Below are 20,420 nucleotides of genomic sequence, written 5' to 3' on the forward strand. Positions count from 1 at the left end.
TAATTAGTGTATGTAAATAAATCAGTGTGGTCTTAACCTTGACTGTAGTGTACTGATGCATGAATGTATTCATTCAGGTTTATGATGAGAAGAGCAGGTCTCCTACAATGCCCCTCTCTCTCTCTCTCTCTCTCTCTCTCTCTCTCTCTCTCTCTCTCTCTCTCTCTCTCTCTCTCTCTCTCTCTCTCTCTCTCTCTCTCTCTCTCTCTCTCTCTCTTCTCTCTCTCTCTCTCTCTCTCTCTCTGAGATGAAAGAACAGATAGGCTAATAATGAGGACGATTTCTCGCCATAAATGATTCATTCTGCAGCGTTCTGGGAACATGTGAGGATATCAGTGGTGTGTTTCGGGGTCTCTCTGGACTCCTGAGTTATTCTGAGAGATAATTAGTGCCTGCACCGTCACGACGCACTCACACACAAACACACGCACACACACACACGCTCGCTCGCTCGGGTGCGGCGGAACTTCACCTGCGGCGAGTCCCTCCCTCATCCAACATACACGCGCGCACTGACTCACACACACACTCACTTCCGGACACGACTGTGCCAATCCAGTCCTCAGTGTGTGTTTTATCATGCAGCTCGCGCAGATCCACCAGTTCACAGGACTAAAGGACTGAAGGACTGAACTTTAATCCGCGCTCGTGGGAGAGACTCGTCCAGGATTTCTCTCTCTCTGCCCGGTTTGAGTGACAAAGGCGATCCCGTGGGAAAATCACGCGCCTTCACAAAATGGATAAAGGAACGGGACTCCTTCGTCCTGTGATTTTGTTTTTTGCTCTTGGTAAGTTGACTAACGTTAGTTCTTGATCAAGAAACGCCTGTATAAGGCGTTTGTGTTTGTATTTAAATTAGTTTAGATAACAACAAAAAAAGTTAGACATGCAACTAATTTCCTCTAAATACAAGCTCGTTTTCATCATAAAATAGCCTATAGTAAGATAAAACAACCATATTACGAGTTTATAATAGTATAAACTCGGCATATGGTTGTTTAATCTTACTAGACTATTTTATACTAGAAAATAAGCTTGTTGTGTTTTAGATCGACCTCAAACTTAGATTATTATCGTCAAAAGATAGCAGAAGCGCTTGAGATGTTTCCTTTAGTCTGTATTGTGTGATAACGAATCAGGTCTAACTTAATTGTCTAACGTTACATGATCCATTAAATGAAGCGATCCAGTGGCTAGTTTGGTTGTATAGTGTGTTTACTGCAAGCAGATAACGTTAGAGTAACCTGTTTTTCAAACATTTTGTTTAGTATGAAAACGAATAAATAACTCAATAAATAAACGCCTTTTGTGAATTATTGTATGTCGAGAACATGAACATTGACATTTAAGATACACTTTGAAGCTGTATTGTTGGACTCATACTGTTCATAGTCGCCTAATATTCATTTAATGTTTGATTTTAAGGCTATCTGGTAAACTTTGGCACTTAAACCTGTTTTTCAATCATCTTGTTTAGTGGTTTTGCTTTAGGACTAACGTTACTCCCCATGTCCTAAAGCAAAACCACTGATAGGCCATACTGAACATGATGTTTGAAAAACAGGTTTAAGTGCCAAAGTTTACCATTCAAAGATAGCCTTAAAATCAAACATTAAATGAATATTAAGCGACTATGAACCGTATGAGTCCAACAATATAGCTTCAAAGTGTATTAAATGTCAATGTTCATGCTCTCGACATACAATAATTCACAAAATGTGTTTATTTATTGAGTTATTCGTTTTCAAATGTAGCCTCCATAAACATTGGTCTCAGATATTTAGAATAATATTTGAGTTTACATTGACAAATAGACTACATGTGGTCCTTCGGTCTCTGAATATTTGGTTATGTGCTTGATTTGGGGATGAGGAATCTTAGCATCTGCCTGAAAACTTCTACAACCTGACATACTAAAGGACTGTAAAGTTTTCTGAATTCAGATCCGCATACTAGAATACTGTGCCGATAAGTTTTTTTTGTGTTATCTGATCCGGCTCGTTCCTGGCTCACATTCATTATCATTCATATAATCCGCTCATATCTACTTTCACTGTGTCCTGGTTTAAATACTGTAGTAGTGTTTGACCTCAGTTGCTTGACAGCAGGTTTTATTGTACCATATATTTCTCTAGTGTCTACAATGTTTGTCTTCTGAGTCCTCCACCTTACGAGAACAACCGATCCCTCATGAGGAAACGAGTTGTTACATGTCATCTTCTCTCAGTTTTGGTCTCGGTCCCTCCGTTCTTCTCTTCTTCTGGTTTGTCTGTGGGTTTGTGTTCGTCTGCCATGCTGATGTAATTCGTCTCACGGCACTTAATTCCCGAACCCAATACAAATGTTAATATTCACCTTTAGTTGCGAACTGCATGTTTTTATTCCAGTGCTTTGAACCTAATATGGTAATTTACAATAAACATTTCCACGAACAGACTCTTTGAAGTGTACAGATGAACGCCTTTAAAATGGACAGTCTTTATCTTACAGGGGGAAAACACAGCAAAAATATTGATGACTCATCCTGTACTCGGGATTGATCATTTCCTCTGACATCACCACACTTTCTGTCTTCATGGTTGCTTAGTGTATTGAGTGTCATGGTTTGGACAAACGTGACTGAATTTGGTTTTTATGACGTTAACCCCTGGTTTCACAGTCTAGTCCCAGACTAAAATGCATGTTTGAGCTGGTTTAACTGAAAGCAATATATCTTAAAATATGTCAGTGCCATTGTTTTGTCTCAAGATGCACCAGTAATGTTTGTAGGCGCATTAATAAAAGCTACTTCAGTGTGCTAATTGAACTAAGGTCTAATCCTGATTTAATCTCAGCCCTGTCTGTGAACCCAGGCCTAAATTACTTTGGTCGTGTGATTTTTGATCTGAGGGCTTATACCTTTTAAAAATGGCAAACGTTAAATGTCAAAGTGACATTCAGAGTGGAAAAAAAAACATCTGGAGTAAAATAAAGTGGTTTCTTTTAACGTAGATGTCACTTAGACACTTTGGTATAGTTTTTATTAGGGATGCACCGATATTAACATTTTGGCAGATACCGATAATTCTTTATATTTGAAAGCCGAAAACCGATATATTGGCTGATGAATCTAAATCCAAATTTTATATAATTTTTGAGAGCCGATTACAAAAAGACAAGTCTCAACATTAAAAGCAATGCCCAAATCACACCGTTTTAATTTTCTCATTATAACTGTATGTAGCCGACATGTTGCACTGAACTGTATATTCCTTTTTTGAAGTGATTCCAATCATATTTCAAGCAATTCAAAACCATCATGGTGAACGGTGCACACCTGAAGTGACTCAGCTGAAGGAAATAATACATTATTAATCGGCTTTTTTAGCGGACGCATTTTCTTATCAGGCTGATAACGACAACATTACAAATTAACATTATCGGGCGATACCGATATGGTGGCCGATATATTGTGGCCGTCTTTTTTATGCCACTGTCAAAGACCAATTTTATTTAAAACATTTTTATAGATAATAAAGGGTAAGGTAAATGCTTGAAATTAGTTTTATATACAAACATACATTGTGCCTAAATATATATTTTTTCACTTAATAAAAACTGTTTTAAATAGATGAGCTGAACAAGGTGGTGAAGGGGAAAAAACAAGCAAAGTGTCTGTCATACAAACAGTATTGTTTAAAAAGCTTCCCAGGATGCTTTGCGTGGGTGGCGACTTTGTGCTGACAAAATATAGTTTTGTGATCACTTGCATTTATATCACAGTTTTGATGACTATACTTGTATTCTATAATGTGTAGATGCACACTGACACTGTATATGTGATCATACTGTATAGTTGTCCATATATGTGATCTCTCGTGTCTTCTCGTCTCAGTGCTGTTCAGCGAGGGCCGTGTGGTGAAGGTGCCAGTCGGTCCTCTGGTGCATGTCGAGGGACAGGCCGTCTCCATCCGCTGCAACGTGTCCGACTACCAGGGGCCCCGGGACCAGGATTTCGAGTGGTCCATGATCCAGGCCGGTGATAAATTGCTCCATCTCGTCTCCACCTTCGACGTTAACTTCATGGACCCCTCAGTGAGGGACCGGGTCAACAGCGGGGACATCAGTTATAAGAAGCTGGGTGATGATTCAGCGGAGCTCAGGTTCAAGAAGGTGCGAGCGACAGACAGCGGTGTGTATCGCTGCAGCACCCCGAGCACAGACTCCGTCATCAGCGGGAACTACCAGGCCGATGTGGAGCTCAAGGGTGAGTCAAGCCTGCGTTTACCAGACGCTTTACCAGAGGCTTTACCAGAGGCTTAACGTGTCCGACGTTAACCAGCCGCTTTACCAGCCGCTTAACCAGCCGCTTTATCAGCCGCTTTACCAGGCGCTTTACCAGGCGCTTTACCAGGCGCTTTACCAGCCGCTTTATCAGCCGCTTAACCAGCCGCTTTATCAGCCGCTTTACCAGGCGCTTTACCAGGCGCTTTACCAGCCGCTTTATCAGCCGCTTAACCAGCCGCTTTATCAGCCGCTTTACCAGGCGCTTTACCAGGCGCTTTACCAGGCGCTTTACCAGCCGCTTTATCAGCCGCTTAACCAGCCGCTTTATCAGCCGCTTTACCAGGCGCTTTACCAGGCGCTTTACCAGCCGCTTTACCAGACGCTTAACCAGGCGCTTTACCAGCCGCTTTATCAGCCGCTTAACCAGCCGCTTTATCAGCCGCTTTACCAGGCGCTTTACCAGGCGCTTTACCAGACGCTTAACCAGCCGCTTAACCAGCCGCTTAACCAGCCGCTTAACCAGCCGCTTTACCAGCCGCTTTACCAGCCGCTTTACCAGACGCTTTACCAGGCGCTTTACCAGACGCTTTACCAGGCGCTTTACTAGACGCTTTACCAGGCGCTTAACCAGACGCTTTACCAGACGCTTTACCAGACGCTTTACCAGACGCTTAACCAGGCGCTTTACCAGACGCTTAACCAGGCGCTTTACCAGACGCTTTACCAGACGCTTTACCAGACGCTTAACCAGACGCTTTACCAGACGCTTTACCAGGCGCTTTACTAGACGCTTTACCAGACGCTTTACCAGGCGCTTAACCAGGCGCTTTACCAGACGCTTTACCAGACGCTTTACCAGGCGCTTTACCAGACGCTTAACCAGGCGCTTTACCAGGCGCTTTACCAGACGCTTAACCAGCCGCTTAACCAGCCGCTTTACCAGACGCTTTACCAGACGCTTTACCAGACGCTTTACCAGGCGCTTTACCAGACGCTTAACCAGGCGCTTTACCAGACGCTTTACCAGACGCTTTACCAGGCGCTTTACCAGACGCTTAACCAGGCGCTTTACCAGACGCTTTACCAGACGCTTTACCAGACGCTTAACCAGGCGCTTTACCAGGCGCTTTACCAGACGCTTAACCAGCCGCTTAACCAGCCGCTTAACCAGCCGCTTTACCAGCCGCTTTACCAGCCGCTTTACCAGACGCTTTACCAGACGCTTTACCAGGCGCTTTACCAGACGCTTTACCAGGCGCTTTACTAGACGCTTTACCAGGCGCTTAACCAGACGCTTTACCAGACGCTTTACCAGACGCTTTACCAGACGCTTTACCAGACGCTTTACCAGACGCTTAACCAGGCGCTTTACCAGATGCTTAACCAGGCGCTTTACCAGACGCTTTACCAGACGCTTTACCAGACGCTTAACCAGCCGCTTAACCAGCCGCTTAACCAGCCGCTTAACCAGCCGCTTAACCAGCCGCTTTACCAGACGCTTTACCAGGCGCTTTACCAGACGCTTTACCAGGCGCTTTACCAGGCGCTTAACCAGACGCTTAACCAGACGCTTTACCAGACGCTTTACCAGACGCTTTACCAGACGCTTAACCAGGCGCTTTACCAGACGCTTTACCAGACGCTTTACCAGGCGCTTTACCAGACGCTTTACCAGACGCTTAACCAGACGCTTTACCAGGCGCTTTACCAGACGCTTTACCAGACGCTTTACCAGGCGCTTTACCAGACGCTTTACCAGACGCTTAACCAGGCGCTTTACCAGACGCTTTACCAGACGCTTTACCAGGCGCTTTACCAGACGCTTTACCAGACGCTTAACCAGGCGCTTTACCAGACGCTTTACCAGACGCTTTACCAGGCGCTTTACCAGGCGCTTTACCAGACGCTTTACCAGACGCTTTACCAGGCGCTTAACCAGACGCTTAACCAGACGCTTTACCAGGCGCTTTACCAGACGCTTTACCAGACGCTTTACCAGGCGCTTTACCAGACGCTTTACCAGGCGCTTAACCAGACGCTTTACCAGACGCTTTACCAGGCGCTTTACCAGACGCTTTACCAGACGCTTTACCAGACGCTTTACCAGGCGCTTAACCAGACGCTTTACCAGACGCTTTACCAGGCGCTTTACCAGACGCTTTACCAGACGCTTTACCAGACGCTTTACCGGACGCTTTACCAGACGCTTTACCAGACGCTTTACCAGACGCTTAACCAGCCGCTTTACCAGACACCTCTGGCTTTAGGGGCTTTCTCACCAACTATTTTCGGAAGTTCCCGTTTTTTGGCGTGTTGGCACTGCAGGAACTGGGAACGATTTTTAGTTCTAGAAACTCCTTTTAGAGGAACTAATTTACTCCTACTTCAGAGTCGGTCTAAACCAGCACTATAGGAACTACAGTGCCGTTAGTGTTCGCTGATTGGCCGAACGCACGTGAAACACCAGCACCCGCCGTTTTTAATAAAGCTGTGTAAACACACAGATTATAGCCTATATATTTACTCCAGAAACTAACTCTATAAACATGTAAAACAGTGACTACGTTTACATGCAGCCAATTTTCGGGTTATGGTTGGGTTAAGGTCACTATTCGGGTTTCTGAAACATTAGGAATAACCCGTTTACATGCGTGAGCAGAGAGAGTTTCTCCTGTATACATGGAATTGCAATATCCCGATGTAAACGGCGACGCACGGTTAGCGTCAAGACGTACGGACCACCTTAAGACGCAATATGCGTCATTTCCGATTCTTCTTCCTGTATCCAAAAACAACAACAACAGCAGCACGCGGATAATGAATAGTTCGGGGCAGATAGCGATCGCCTTTGTTTGCGCTTTGGTGCTGGTACTCTTTCTTATACTGTCTATGCTGGTACTGACCTCGCTCCAAAAGTTTGCTGTGCTGCGTCTCGCCATGTTTACTTCCGGTACTGCACGCGGGGTTTTGTATGCGCCGAGAAGTTTCTCTAGTCAAAAGACCAAGATTCCTTGCGAATAGAACATGCGCAGAACACACATCACTATGGGGATATGCCGATGCGCGTTTACATGACCAAAAATTCGGGTTAGAAAAGGGGTACCCCAGGTATCATATCCCGGTTTTTAAAATCCGGGATATGAGCATATTCGGGTTTTTGCCGGTGTTTACATGGCCGTTCGCGACCGGGTTATTGCTAATATCCCGGTTTTGAACGGGTTATTGGCTGCATGTAAACGTAGTCACTGATAGGTGGAGCTCTTAAACTACGCTGAGGAGAAAATCCAACGCAGCTTTGAGGGACCGAGAGAAACATGATTATGTATTTCTCCTCAGCAACACTGGACATCAACCACACGGCATACGCTAATACCTTATCATCACTGTCTACTTTCTGTGTATAACAGTTCTATCTAATAATGTATGTATATTAGACCGAACTGTTAGACAGATGGTAAACTAATGAACAGAGAATGTGAGCTCAGGCGTTCTCAGCGCCGTCACAATAAAAGTCTCAACAACAAACGAGTCATACGTCACTTCAGAGATCCTACTGGCGGTGCGAACGAAACCAGGAAAACGTTGGAAAATAAACTATTGGTTCTCGGGGAATCACCCTGCTGGGCGAGTTCCTATAACTGAGTTCCTATAACTGAGTTCCTAAAACTACCCGGTGCAAAAGCCCCTTGTAAGCTTGAGTGAGACTAGAAAAGCAGGTTCATTTATTCATATTATGCTCCATCTGGAAGTACGACTTCAACTGTCCCGCTCCATCTGCCAGACCAAACTGAAATCATTTATTTATTTATAATAAAAATGTTGCAACGACTTTAGAATATACAGAGAGAAAATTGATACGCTTGTATATTGACTGCTATTTTGGCATTCGGAGATTATCAGTTAATAACTCAGAAGTGGCCGTACTGCCAAAACCTGTGCATCTGTGAACCGGGTGAATATTAGTATCGCAACGGTTCATTTAGATTCTGTGTTTTAAGTTATTTAAAACTCACATGTCTTTATTTGTTATAGTTAAGTTGAGTTGTATATTTTGCCATTATATCAGCTGTCTGTGCTCTAGAAGTCTGTGCCGGCACGAACAAGCCCTTATAGGTCCACTGATCAGAGAAACTAAGAAATGATAACTTATCTAATGCGAATGTAAATTAAACAGAGGAGGTCTATTCTTTCCGGCTGACACAAACGAAACCAAACTGAGTTGATGAAAGTAGAAAGCAGGCTTCTCCTATTCCACGTATGGAAAATAAGTTTGCATATGTGTTTTTTGGGTATCATAGTGATACATCAGACTTTTATAGGCCATATAATACTATATAGTGAGAATAAAGAGGGGGAAAAACAGCTCAGTTTTATTTAGAGGCCCAAACTGAGCAAAAATATGCAATTTTGTGCAGACATTGATTTACATGGACAAAAAGTAAGAGACAAGTCTGATGCAGGAGGATTGCACACCTTTCAGGATGTTTTGTAAATGTTCAGCCCCTTTGCAACCCTAGATGCTTGTAATGTAAATCAATGAGACATAAAATCATATAAATATCAGTCATCACTCTATATCTGCCAATAATAAGTCTTAGTAAGAGTATATTTCAATGCTTAGTTTTATGATCAAAGCTCTGTAGTTTTAAAACGTATAATGATTGAGGGATGAACAAATAAACCTTCCTCAAAAGCCTGATGGTCATATTTGACACTCATGATTTGTCTAATAAATGATGATGAATGAAAAGTAAAGCTGCTTCAGTAAGTGTTCATCTTGAAATATTACTAACAATATCAAAGTTATTCTAGCGTTTCCTTGATAAATCAGAGCAGTTCTTCATCATTCAGAGGCCTTAGATGTGTGTGTATCAAATATGATACAGTAGTCTTCGTAGAGTTGATCTCAATGAAGCTCATATTTACTGATATTTGCCTATTCGTTAAATTCCATTAACTTGGAAAAATAACCATTTTCATTTGATCTTGTGAACTAAATTTTGTCAATGTTAAATAATCAAATACAAAAAGAGATCTGAAGATGAAATGAGCAGAGGAAGTTGATTCTTCAGCAGTTTGATCTCGTCGAGCCTGTAGTGTATCGGATACAGTAGGCTTTACATGTTTAAACTAGAAGTGTAAAGGAATGTGATTCGCTGCGAGGCTTGAAGTGTCACACAAATACAAAGACTTGTTCTTTGTTCTGCTGAATAGAGTGAAAGTCTGTTGAGCTCTGATGCTTTTCTTAAGATGTGCTGATTTTATCACTCCTTTCCTTTTCTGGAGATGGACAAAATGAACTCATCCGCACCGATAATCACATCTTTTTTATTCTTAAAGACAGTTCACCCAAAATAAAATAAAACAAATCTTTATTTACTCACTCACTTTGCTGTAATTTGGATCCTCTAAACCGAAATGCTGTTATTTCTTTCTGTGTAACACAATCTTCTAGCAGCTCTTTTCTATAACAACAGTTTGACACTGTAATAGTACAGTAAAAGTAGTCAGTATTAACTTCTACACCCCGAAGCCACTTGATAGCCTTGTGTGACGATTACTGATTAAAAATCTTCCGCTAGGTCTGACTGATACTGCATTATCTGTAGGGTTTCTGGGTCAGTAAATGTTCTGACATTCCCTTTCATTTGTAGATTTAGAGATCGAGAAGAGCGTTACGGACGCCGTCACCATCAGGAATTTCCCTAAAACTTTAACCAAAAGAGACTGACACTGACAGACACAGAGCGTGAGAGAGGTCAAGGGTCGAGTCGAAAGTGTGAGGAAACGAGTGACCGAAATGTCCTTTTCTCTGAAAGTGTTCAGTCGGTTGTTCATGTCATGATGAGTTTAGGAGCTTCAGAATGAAAGTCTTTGTTTCAGCAATAAATACAATAAATATTAAATGTCTGATCATTTTCTTGAAGATATTTGTTTTGGCCTGAAATGAGTTGAGATCAGAAAAAGGTTGCATTTATTTGAACAAATATGGAGTAAAAACAGTAAAACTGTGAAATATTATTACCATTTAAATCAGCTGTTTTCTATGTGAATATCTAGTAAAGTGTGATTTATTCCTGTGATCAAAGCTGAATGTTCAACATCATTACTCCAGTCTTCAGTGTCACATGATCCTTTAGAAATCACTCTAATATGATGATCTGATGATCAAGAAAGAGTGTAATCACATATGTATGTTTTTCCTTCATCATATCCCATTAATGTTGTATTAGTGCTGATTCCAGATGTCTTGTTACAGGTGAAGTGTGTTATTTCTGCAACAAACAAAATTACAATTTTGAGGAGCCAGACAGGGTCGAAAATAACATGTTCTAAGCCAGCGTTTTGAGATTGGTGTGTGATTATCTGTTTGTTCTAACAATGGAAGACAGGTGGTGTATTGAATACAATATTTGTGCAAGTCTGGTGACGTTGAAATCACACACTTCACCTGTAAAAACGCACATCTCTTCCCCCGCCTGCTTTAAAGCTGCACTGTGAGATTTTTCATCTAGTGGTGAGGTTGCGAATTGCACCCAACAGAAGTTACGGTGGCCGACAGGAAGTGATGTCGTCGTCTGAAACAGCAGAATTAAGAAATTAGTTTACTTAATTATTCAGTAAAACAATGTTATTGCGAATATTATTGTAACGTGTTCATCATCTTGTCAGTGTTTTATTCGCTGACTTTAGCTAGTATCTTTACAGGAAGAACAACATTAGTGACGAAACGCGTTCGTCCCTTTAGGGCCACTGTAGAAACATGTCGATGTAAGGCGACCCGCGGTGTGTGTAGAGAGAAAAGGCTCGTTCTAAGCTAATAAAAACACAACGGTTCATTAAGTGAGGTCTTTATACACCACTGACAACATATAATAGTTATGTGATATTGCATTTCAGTAACAGATCCTCCTATATTTTACACAATGCACCTTTTTTAAAGTGTCCTCTGTTGTGTCCAGTGATCGGCGACAGTCTGAAGGTTTCTCCCGCCATTCCCAAGCCCGCGGTGTCCGAGGGAGAACCCGTGGAGCTTCAGTGCAACGCGACGCGAGGCTTCACAGAGCACACCTTCCTCTCCGTGTCCTGGTCCATCAGGAGAACCGAAACCGGCCCGCTCGAGGACATCGTGACATTCGGGCCGGACGATAAGATCACAGTAGGCAGCATCTACACGCAGCGTTACACAGACGGGGGGCTGCGCTTGGACCTTCGAGGAGGGGGATTTTACGGACTAGTCCTGAAGAGAGCGAAGCCGTCAGACCAAGGGGAGTACGTGTGTGCGGCCCAGGAGTGGGTGAGGCAGGGGGAGGAGGGAAGAAGATGGAGGAAGATCCTGGAGAAGTCTGTGGAGATGGGGAAGGTCGTGGTTACGCCCACAGGTGAGTCCCGTCTCTCTCTCTTCTCAGGCTGTACTGTATATTGTGATTTACGATCATGGGACTTGATCAGTGAAACATTGGGAAGCTGATGAGAACCTGCGACATGATTATGAGGTTTGTATGTTAAAATTAAGCTGGTATTATGTAATGAGTAATGTGCGGTGCTATTACGAAATATGATTGTTCTCCATTTTTTGATGACTTGAGATAAAGATGTGACAACATTTCCAGAAAGAAATAGCAAAAAAAAAAGATTAAGTGGCCTTGGTTCTTAAAGTCCACCTAGTTAAAATAATTGTATCCCTTAAAACTCATCTTTAAACGTTTTTTCCTTGAAAATAAAATTCTTCACTCCTTAAAATAGCTTGAATGTAACTCGACACTCTTGCCTCATTTAGTATGCACGGTTCTATGAATATGCAAATGAGCCCCGCCTCCACTCACTCAGCTCAGAGATCCACTGGTTGACGATCACACGTTGATCTGATTGGTTACAAGGTCGTTTGTGACGTCAGAAACACCAGCGATTTCAAACCGTGTGTTTGAGACTGTCTTTGGTTCACTGCAGTTTTAAGGAGGAAATACTTTTTAATGAATTTGCACATGGTTTGTCTTAAAGCAGATTAAAAACACCACATACACATTTAAACAACATTTAAAAGCTGGATTTTCACCACAGGGGGACTTTAAGACATTAAGTTAAATATGGGGTTAAGTCAACTAATAATCTAACTTTACAGAACAACTGTATGTCTCTACCAGAAGTAACACTAATCATACTACGTTTTTTTTTTTTTAAGATAAAACCATCAAAACACTAAATAAATGTTTTAACCCTTAATCCTGTAAATCTACACATCCTCATAATTGCCCATGTTTGGACCAGACACACCAAAATAAACCATGCAAGTGCAAGGCATTATGGGTATTCCCCCTCAGTAATAGATGCAATAATATGAGATTTAAAGTGTTTCTAGCTTTATAAAAGCAAATTCGAGCTGTCTGCTTCGTACAGTATCATACCATCATGAGACCTTTTAAACCATTGTGTTTGTTGTTTCTAATTAAAAACATAACTCAGATCTGCACTCTGCTATGTGTATTTTGTGTGCAGTACGCGCTAGACGTTCAGCGAGCGTGTGGTAGATTCGCCGACTGAGATTATAATAGTTGTCTGGGTTACACAAACTGCTACTTTAACTCTTTTTCATTAATGCTGGGATTTGTACGAGAAGTGATTGCCTGTAGACATCAGACAGGAGACAATGGCGCCTTCTGAGTCCCTGTTATTATGAAGCATTATGAACAATGATACCGAAGTCTAAGGGATTTCCAGACTGTAGCTGTGACCTTTATTACAGCCCTCCTGCCTCTCCTAGCTCTTTCATGAGGCTCTCGCTGCAGTGAATGTGCTCATTTCATCTCCGCGTGCCGTGGACTTAGAATGAGGCCTAAAGATATTACCAAAGACTGAACATATTCATAGTCAGATTGTGTAAGGATGCCCAGTATAGTGCACCAAAAAGTACAGTTAAAGTACCATTAAAGCAGTCCGTACTCGTACCCGAGTCTTCTCAGGTCATACTATATATACACTCATCTAAAGGATTATTAGGAACACCTGTTCAATTTCTCATTAATGCAATTATCTAATCAACCAATCACATGGCAGTTGCTTCAGTGCATTTAGGGGTGTGGTCCTGGTCAAGACAATCTCCTGAACTCCAAACCGAATGTCAGAATGGGAAAGAAAGGTGATTTAAGCAATTTGGAGCGTGGCATGGTTGTTGGTGCCAGACGGGCCGGTCTGAGTATTTCACAATCTGCTCAGTTACTGGGATTTTCCCCCACAACCATTTCTCGGGTTTACAAAGAATGGTGTGAAAAGGGAAAAACATCCAGTATGCGGCAGTCCTGTGGGCGAAAATGCCTTGTTGATGCTAGAGGTCAGAGGAGAATGGGCCGACTGATTCAAGCTGATAGAAGCGCAACTTTGACTGAAATAACCACTCGTTACAACCGAGGTATGCAGCAAAGCATTTGTGAAGCCACAACACGCACAACCTTGAGGCGGATGGGCTACAACAGCAGAAGACTCCACCGGGTACCACTCATCTCCACTACAAATAGGAGAAAGAGGCTACAATTTGCAAGAGCTCACCAAAATTGGACAGTTGAAGACTGGAAAAATGTTGCCTGGTCTGATGAGTCTCGATTTCTGTTGAGACATTCAGATGGTAGAGTCAGAATTTGGCGTAAACAGAATGAGAACATGGATCCATCATGCCTTGTTACCACTGTGCAGGCTGGTGGTGGTGGTGTAATGGTGTGGGGGATGTTTTCTTGGCACACTTTAGGCCCCTTAGTGCCAATTGGGCATCGTTTAAATGCCACGGCCTACCTGAGCATTGTTTCTGACCATGTCCATCCCTTTATGGCCACCATGTACCCATCCTCTGATGGCTACTTCCAGCAGTATAATGCACCATGTCACAATCATTTCAAATTGGTTTCTTGAACATGACTCTTACCCCTTTTCCACCAACACATTTTGAGAGCTGGTTCGGAGCCGGTGCCTGCGCGCGAACCAGTTCTTTGTGTTTCGACAGCCAAAGAACCGGTTCTCGGCCAGGAAAACTGGTTCCAAAGCGGCACCAACTCTTTGCTGGACTAGAACCGTTCTTTTACCACGTCATGCTTACCTCGGGGGCTGGGGGCGGGTTTAGATAACATTTTCTGACTTAATAGGATCGAAAAGCCAGGAGAAACATTTGCAGAAACACGATGTAGTCCGCCATTGTAATTGTTATGCTTGAAGTTGGCGCAAGCGTTTCTAGTTTTATTTTTTTATTGAAAACGTTATGTAAGCAAAGGAGAAAACAGTCACAATATAGAACAAATAAATGGAAAGAAAAAAAGACACAAGACAGGAGTACATAACTAATCAGAAAAGATTACATCTCAAAGGAAAAGATTAAAAGACTTACATATTTCAATTGTTTTTAAAGCCTTCTTGGTTCACGAGATAGAGATAATCCCAAAGTAATGTTGTACTTTCAAGCGTTTCTAGCTAAGATATATGGCGACGTACACAGTGACGTAACGACGTCGTTCGCTGGGCGCTCTATGGTGGAAAAACAAACAGGTTCTGAGAAGGTTCGCAAGTTGAACCAACTCCGAACCAACTTTGAACCAGCACCAGTTCCGAACCAGTTCGTTTTTGGTGGAAAAGGGGTATATGAGTTCACTGTACTAAAATGGCCCCACAGTCACCAGATCTCAACCCAATAGAGCATCTTTGGGATGTGGTGGAACGGGAGCTTCGTGCCCTGGATGTGCATCCCACAAATCTCCATCAACTGCAAGATGCTATCCTATCAATATGGGCCAACATTTCTAAAGAATGCTTTCAGCAGGGAGCTTGTTGGGAGCTTGCAGCTTGTTGAATCAATGCCACATAGAATTAAGGCAGTTCTGAAGGCGAAAGAGGGTCAAACACAGTATTATTATGGTGTTCCTAATAATCCTTTAGGTGAGTGTATGAATATAAATGTGATGGTTTTGTTCTGTATCGGTCACTCTTCTCTGATTTATTCCCATTCATTATGACGAGCACATTCAGACGGCCTCATTCTTCTGGCGTGCCGATCACAGCTTCTTAGATCTGGCTAGATATACTTCCCTGACAACACAACATGCACGGAAAACTGAGAGAGAACTTTAGCTGATAGTTGCTGGCTTAAGGAATCACTTGCGTTCAGTGTTTTAATCTCACAGGAGCAGAAAGTCCCGAACACCTCCAGACAAGCAGACGTTCTCCCACGGCGTACTCTACCTTACCTTTTCATTTACTTACTATTTTTTATTGGACTTGTTTTCCCCTATAGCTCAAACAGTAGAGCATTGGTGCTTGCAACGCCAAGGTCATGGGTTCGATACCAGGGAAAGCAAGAACTGATAAGAATGTAAATGTGTAGCTTGAAATGCAATGTGAGTCGCTTTGGATAGAAGCATCTGCCAAATGCGTAATGTGAATGTAATGTGCTTTACCCTACATCACCTCTAAACTGTGTAATGATACTAGATGTGTGTGGGTGATGGAGTGTGTTTTGTTTGCCGTTGGCCCTGATGTTATCTCGGTTCCTGACCCTCTCACCGGCCTCCAGACGTGTGTGTGTGTTTGAGTTTACCACTACACTTCACCCTTCCTGCATGAGAGCAGATCTCGTGACCGTGTTTTAGAAAGCTGTATTTGATCATATGAATACAAGAACGCTTACATACACTACCGATCAAAAGCTGAATCCACTTTCTGTTCTGTTCAGTGTCTCTGTATGTCTGATCATAGTTCACTGTCAGCGGAGGCGATGAGGATTATCTGTGAATGATTGATCAGGCCTTGTCCTGCTGGACTGACATTCACTTTATAACGCTTACAGTGTCAAATGACAGAAGGAGAAGCGAAACATTTCTTGTTTAACATGTAAAGCAGGGCTGGACAGTATAGCTGACAAATGGACACGATCTTTTGTTTTCATTGAGGCTTTATATATTATATAAGTGTAAAGTATTTGGGGTTTTGGGGAATATGTATTCAATAATGAATAATTCATAATTAATAATTATTCATACGGGTTTGAACCAGGTACTTATACATGTTAAATCGCCCAAAGAGGGGGATAATCTGTTACCTGCATCTGTATTTGTATATGTACCCAGACAGTTAACCACTAGGGATTATAATCAACTGTGAAAGAAACTATGAAAAGATTCTGGTAATACTCATATGTTGTTGTTATCGACATATAATTTACCCAGTCATTTCAATCTTCAAAGTACCAGGTTATAGAGACCAAATATGCCACACATATGATTCTGTTTACCCATGGTATGCAAAGTCTGGAACATTAACCCATTTACAAGCAACATAGACCAAACAACAAACAGGAAAATCATGAGATGGGACCTTAGATACCTGTTAATATAGTTATCACATGGTTATATATATATATATACATAGAATATATAGAATGAAACAGGGTTCATTTCTTCTTCAGCAAGAATTAAGAGAGTCACCCTTCTCGGGAAATTCCATTGGGTAATAAAATTCAGTCTTTAACATAACCCCCGTTCTGCCAGTGTTGACTTTAGGTGTGGGGGAAGGCGATCTGTGTGTGTGTGTGTGTGTGTCATGTGAGCCTGACCAGATACTCTACATAAGGTAATGTGTATGTTCCGATGCGCTGACTTAAGTTTAACCAGTTTTAATCAACCGTTTGTCTTCTAGCTCACTTTATAATGACCTTGTTGTGTCAAAATAGTGAGAAGTACAACATGAGGTAGTGAAAATGGCATGCAAATAGTTTTGAATGTCACACCGGAGGATATTCAAGGCATTATTAAGCTATTTTGACACGGTTTCCAATGGTTACATTTACATATATTCATTGCTTTTATCCAAAGCAGCCTAAAATGAGGAACATCACAGAAAATACGAGCACACAATATCTGCAGTCCATAAAGCGTACGCTAGTACACACTCATACAGTAGATATAGACAGATGTGGGTTAGTTAAGTGCTTGTGCCTCAAGGGAAAGTTTATAAAAGTTAATAAGCATAAATTTGCCATTATTCTCTCATCTGTTATGTGGAGGCGTCACACCGCAAGAACAAATACATTTGAATGAATAGCAGTAGTAGTTTTCCTGAGCTTCGAAACGTCTTCATTTCTCCTGTTCATTTTCAGGGATTCCCAATAGATTGTTCAATTACAAGTGCATTTTCACTCCACGTGACTCTGATAGTTACTTGTATAATGATTATGATCTAATTAGATCACACAAATACTGTATTTAACTAATGAAATGTCAGTCCCACTACAGGACCAGCTGCACATGTTACTGACAGATGCTCTACCGTCACATCGAATATACCCTGATGTAATATTCTGCACGGATGGACCGTAATTGAGAGAGAACCATATTTCCTGACTGTATTATGACAAGATATGTTCTATTAACGCCTGGTTTCTGAGGAATATTCCCCCGCCTCTCTACTAATGTCTCACTGTGAAACATTACAGCTCATTTAAACGTCGTGTGTGTGTGTGTGTGTCTTCAAACCGCCGGTTGCGTGCTCGTTCTGCCGCCGGTGAGAGGAGACTCATGTCAAGGGTTTCTGTGCAACACGCAGCTTTATTTCTGAAGTCTCGTCTCCCTGAACGTTAAATGTTAATCAGTGTTTTGCATTTTGAACTGCGCTGTGAATTCAGCTCGGGGAGTTTCCATGTTCAGGATATTCAAAGCTTTGCCACGTTATGTTTCTGAACGCAATGTGCCGTAGACCTCTCTGTTAGAGCTGGTGGACTTGAGTGTGTGTGTTACGGTGTGTTTCTGAGGACACAGCAGTGCTGGAGCGAGTGTGTGGATGTGAAAGAGTGTGATGTGGGTCAGGGTGAGATGAGAAGCAGAGAAACTGGTTCAGAGACTAATTTTATCACGTCCGGCCCTTTGTCTTTATTAGAACAGTACTGACAATAGAGAACCAAATAAAGTGTTTTCTTAAACATACAAACAGGTGTTTCTTCTCAAAGCACACAACAGCTGGGTACTGTGTGTGCGTGTGTGTGTGTGTGTGAGAGCTTACCATAGCTTGAACAATGACAGCTGAAAGCGGAGAGAATGTGCACCCTTGCCCTTCCCTTCTTACCCAGAGAAAAGCTAACGAAACGAGGTCGGCTAGCATAGCTCTACTGCACACTGGCTGATGGAGCCTGCTCCTAAAACAATTATATCTCACTGGTTTTCATTCTTTTAATATATTTTGTATGTGAAATGTGTGATTCTACCATTCAAATAGTTGTTTTAAACCTAAAGTTTCATTAAAGAAGCACATTAAACAAGAAATAAAACATAATCTAATAAAAATAACCAAGGCATGTTTTTCACACTGTTTAATATGTCACATACTGTATTTGTACACTAATATATACCAGTAGGAAACAGCAGTAATAATTCTCATATACTCAATTTCAAAAGTTTTAAGTCAGTAAGATTTAAGTCTCTTCTGCTCATTTATGCATTTATTTGATAAAAAAATACTGTAAAAACAGTGAAATATTATTAGTGTAAATCAGCTGTTTTCTATGTGAATAGTAAAGTGTAATTCATTCCTGTGATCAAAGCTGTATTTTCAGCATCATTACTCCAGTCTTCAGTGTCACATGATCCTTCAGAAATCACTCTAATATGATGATCTGATGCTCAAGAAACAGTTATGATTATTATCAGTGTTGAAAACAGTCGTGCTGTTTCATATCTCTGTGGAAACTGATACATTTTATCTTTTAAGATTCTTTGATGAATAGAAGTTCAAAATAAATGCATTTATTGGAAATATAAATCTTTACTGACACTTTTGATCAATTTAATGCATGCTTGATAAATATAAGTATTATTTTATTAAATATAAATGCAGTGTCTGGACTTTAGTAATGATTTTGAGTGACGGCTCAAATGAAGCACTGGCTGCTTTCACACACACAGCCTCCGCCGGCGAATGATCGCTTACAGATGTGTGAACAGGACTTTACAAACATACTGGCAAATAGTTCTGGCAATTTTCCGGCATTAAAACATCATTATTGTTTTAAATTCATGTGCCTAAAAATCATTCATCAAAATAACCTGTCCTCCATCTTGCATCGACATCTGGGGAGCGTTTCACTCAGATACACGTCACAATAGGGAAGAAAAGACGATCACTACTGGCGTTTCGTGCCCTCTTTAAATCTTTGCTTTGGTTGTTTGAACAATGGGTTGAGGTGGGACTATCTGACCAATGGCACGTTTGAAGGGAGGGAAATATATCTGAAAATTCATGAAAAGACATTTTTATGCAATTCATCTGGTGACTTTGTTCATACTTGATCATTAGATGTAGGCGAATGTCTTTTCTGTGGTTTATTCTGTGTGCCTGATCGTCTTTATTTCCCTTTCGTCTCCCGCAGATCTGCAGTTCAAGGTGACCCTCACGGCCTCTGAGAACCCCCAGGCCACCGGTGAACCCGCTGAACTGCTCTGCCAGGTGCTCGACCTCCTCCACCTTCAAGATGGCCGCCTGGCCGTGACCTGGTCGTACTCCACAAACACGCCAGGAGACGTGTCCCAGAAGAAGCTCATGATAGCCTCCCTGAATGAGCAAGGAGCGCTGATCCCTGGGAACGATTACGAGAAGAGACTGTTCAGCGGGGACATAGCGGTGAGCAGGAGAGAGTCCAACGTCTTCGTTCTGCGAATGCTTCAGACTCGAGACGCCGACATGGGCTCTTATTCCTGCGCGGTGAACGCATGGATGCCCACTCGGCCAGCCGGATGGGAAAAAGCGAAGGAGGTCGAGTCCACTCCTGTTTCTGTTCAGTGGACACCTCAGAGTAAGCACTAGATCCCTTCCTTTTATTGTCCATTACATAGGGGTGTTACAATATATCGCAATACAAATATGCAACATGTATCGTGGACAGTGGCAACATATATTGTGGATGGTTCACCCAAAATGAAAAATTCAGTGTGAGGGAAAAATGTAAGTTTTCAGAGATTTAGTGTCAGTACTACATTAAATCACTATTGAATATCATGTAGAATAATGCAATGGGGGAATATGTGTGTGTCCTGATAATGCCAAATATCTTGTTACCAGTAAAAAGTGTCCTACATTATTTTAAATATATCTGATCAGTGACAGAGTTCAAGCATATTCATCTAAAATAATTC

General features: G+C 41.9%; 1 protein-coding gene across 1 annotated transcript in view; it reads left to right on the forward strand.

The window, feature by feature from the left end:
• Positions 1-494: 494 nt before the first annotated feature.
• The window catches only part of ptgfrna (prostaglandin F2 receptor inhibitor a), a 35,579-nt gene continuing 15,653 nt past the window's right edge, over positions 495-20,420 (forward strand). Inside the window, exons 1-4 of the mRNA XM_056268435.1 lie at positions 495-788; positions 3,875-4,246; positions 11,229-11,648; positions 19,658-20,080. Of these exons, the coding sequence (XP_056124410.1) occupies positions 737-788; positions 3,875-4,246; positions 11,229-11,648; positions 19,658-20,080 (1,267 nt within the window). The 5' untranslated portion in view covers positions 495-736. The remainder of the gene's footprint in view (positions 789-3,874; positions 4,247-11,228; positions 11,649-19,657; positions 20,081-20,420) is intronic.

The sequence above is a fragment of the Rhinichthys klamathensis genome, unplaced genomic scaffold, assembly GCF_029890125.1.
Source record: "Rhinichthys klamathensis goyatoka isolate OS25496 unplaced genomic scaffold, OSU_Roscu_1.1 h1tg000272l_1, whole genome shotgun sequence".
NCBI lineage: Eukaryota > Metazoa > Chordata > Actinopteri > Cypriniformes > Leuciscidae > Rhinichthys > Rhinichthys klamathensis.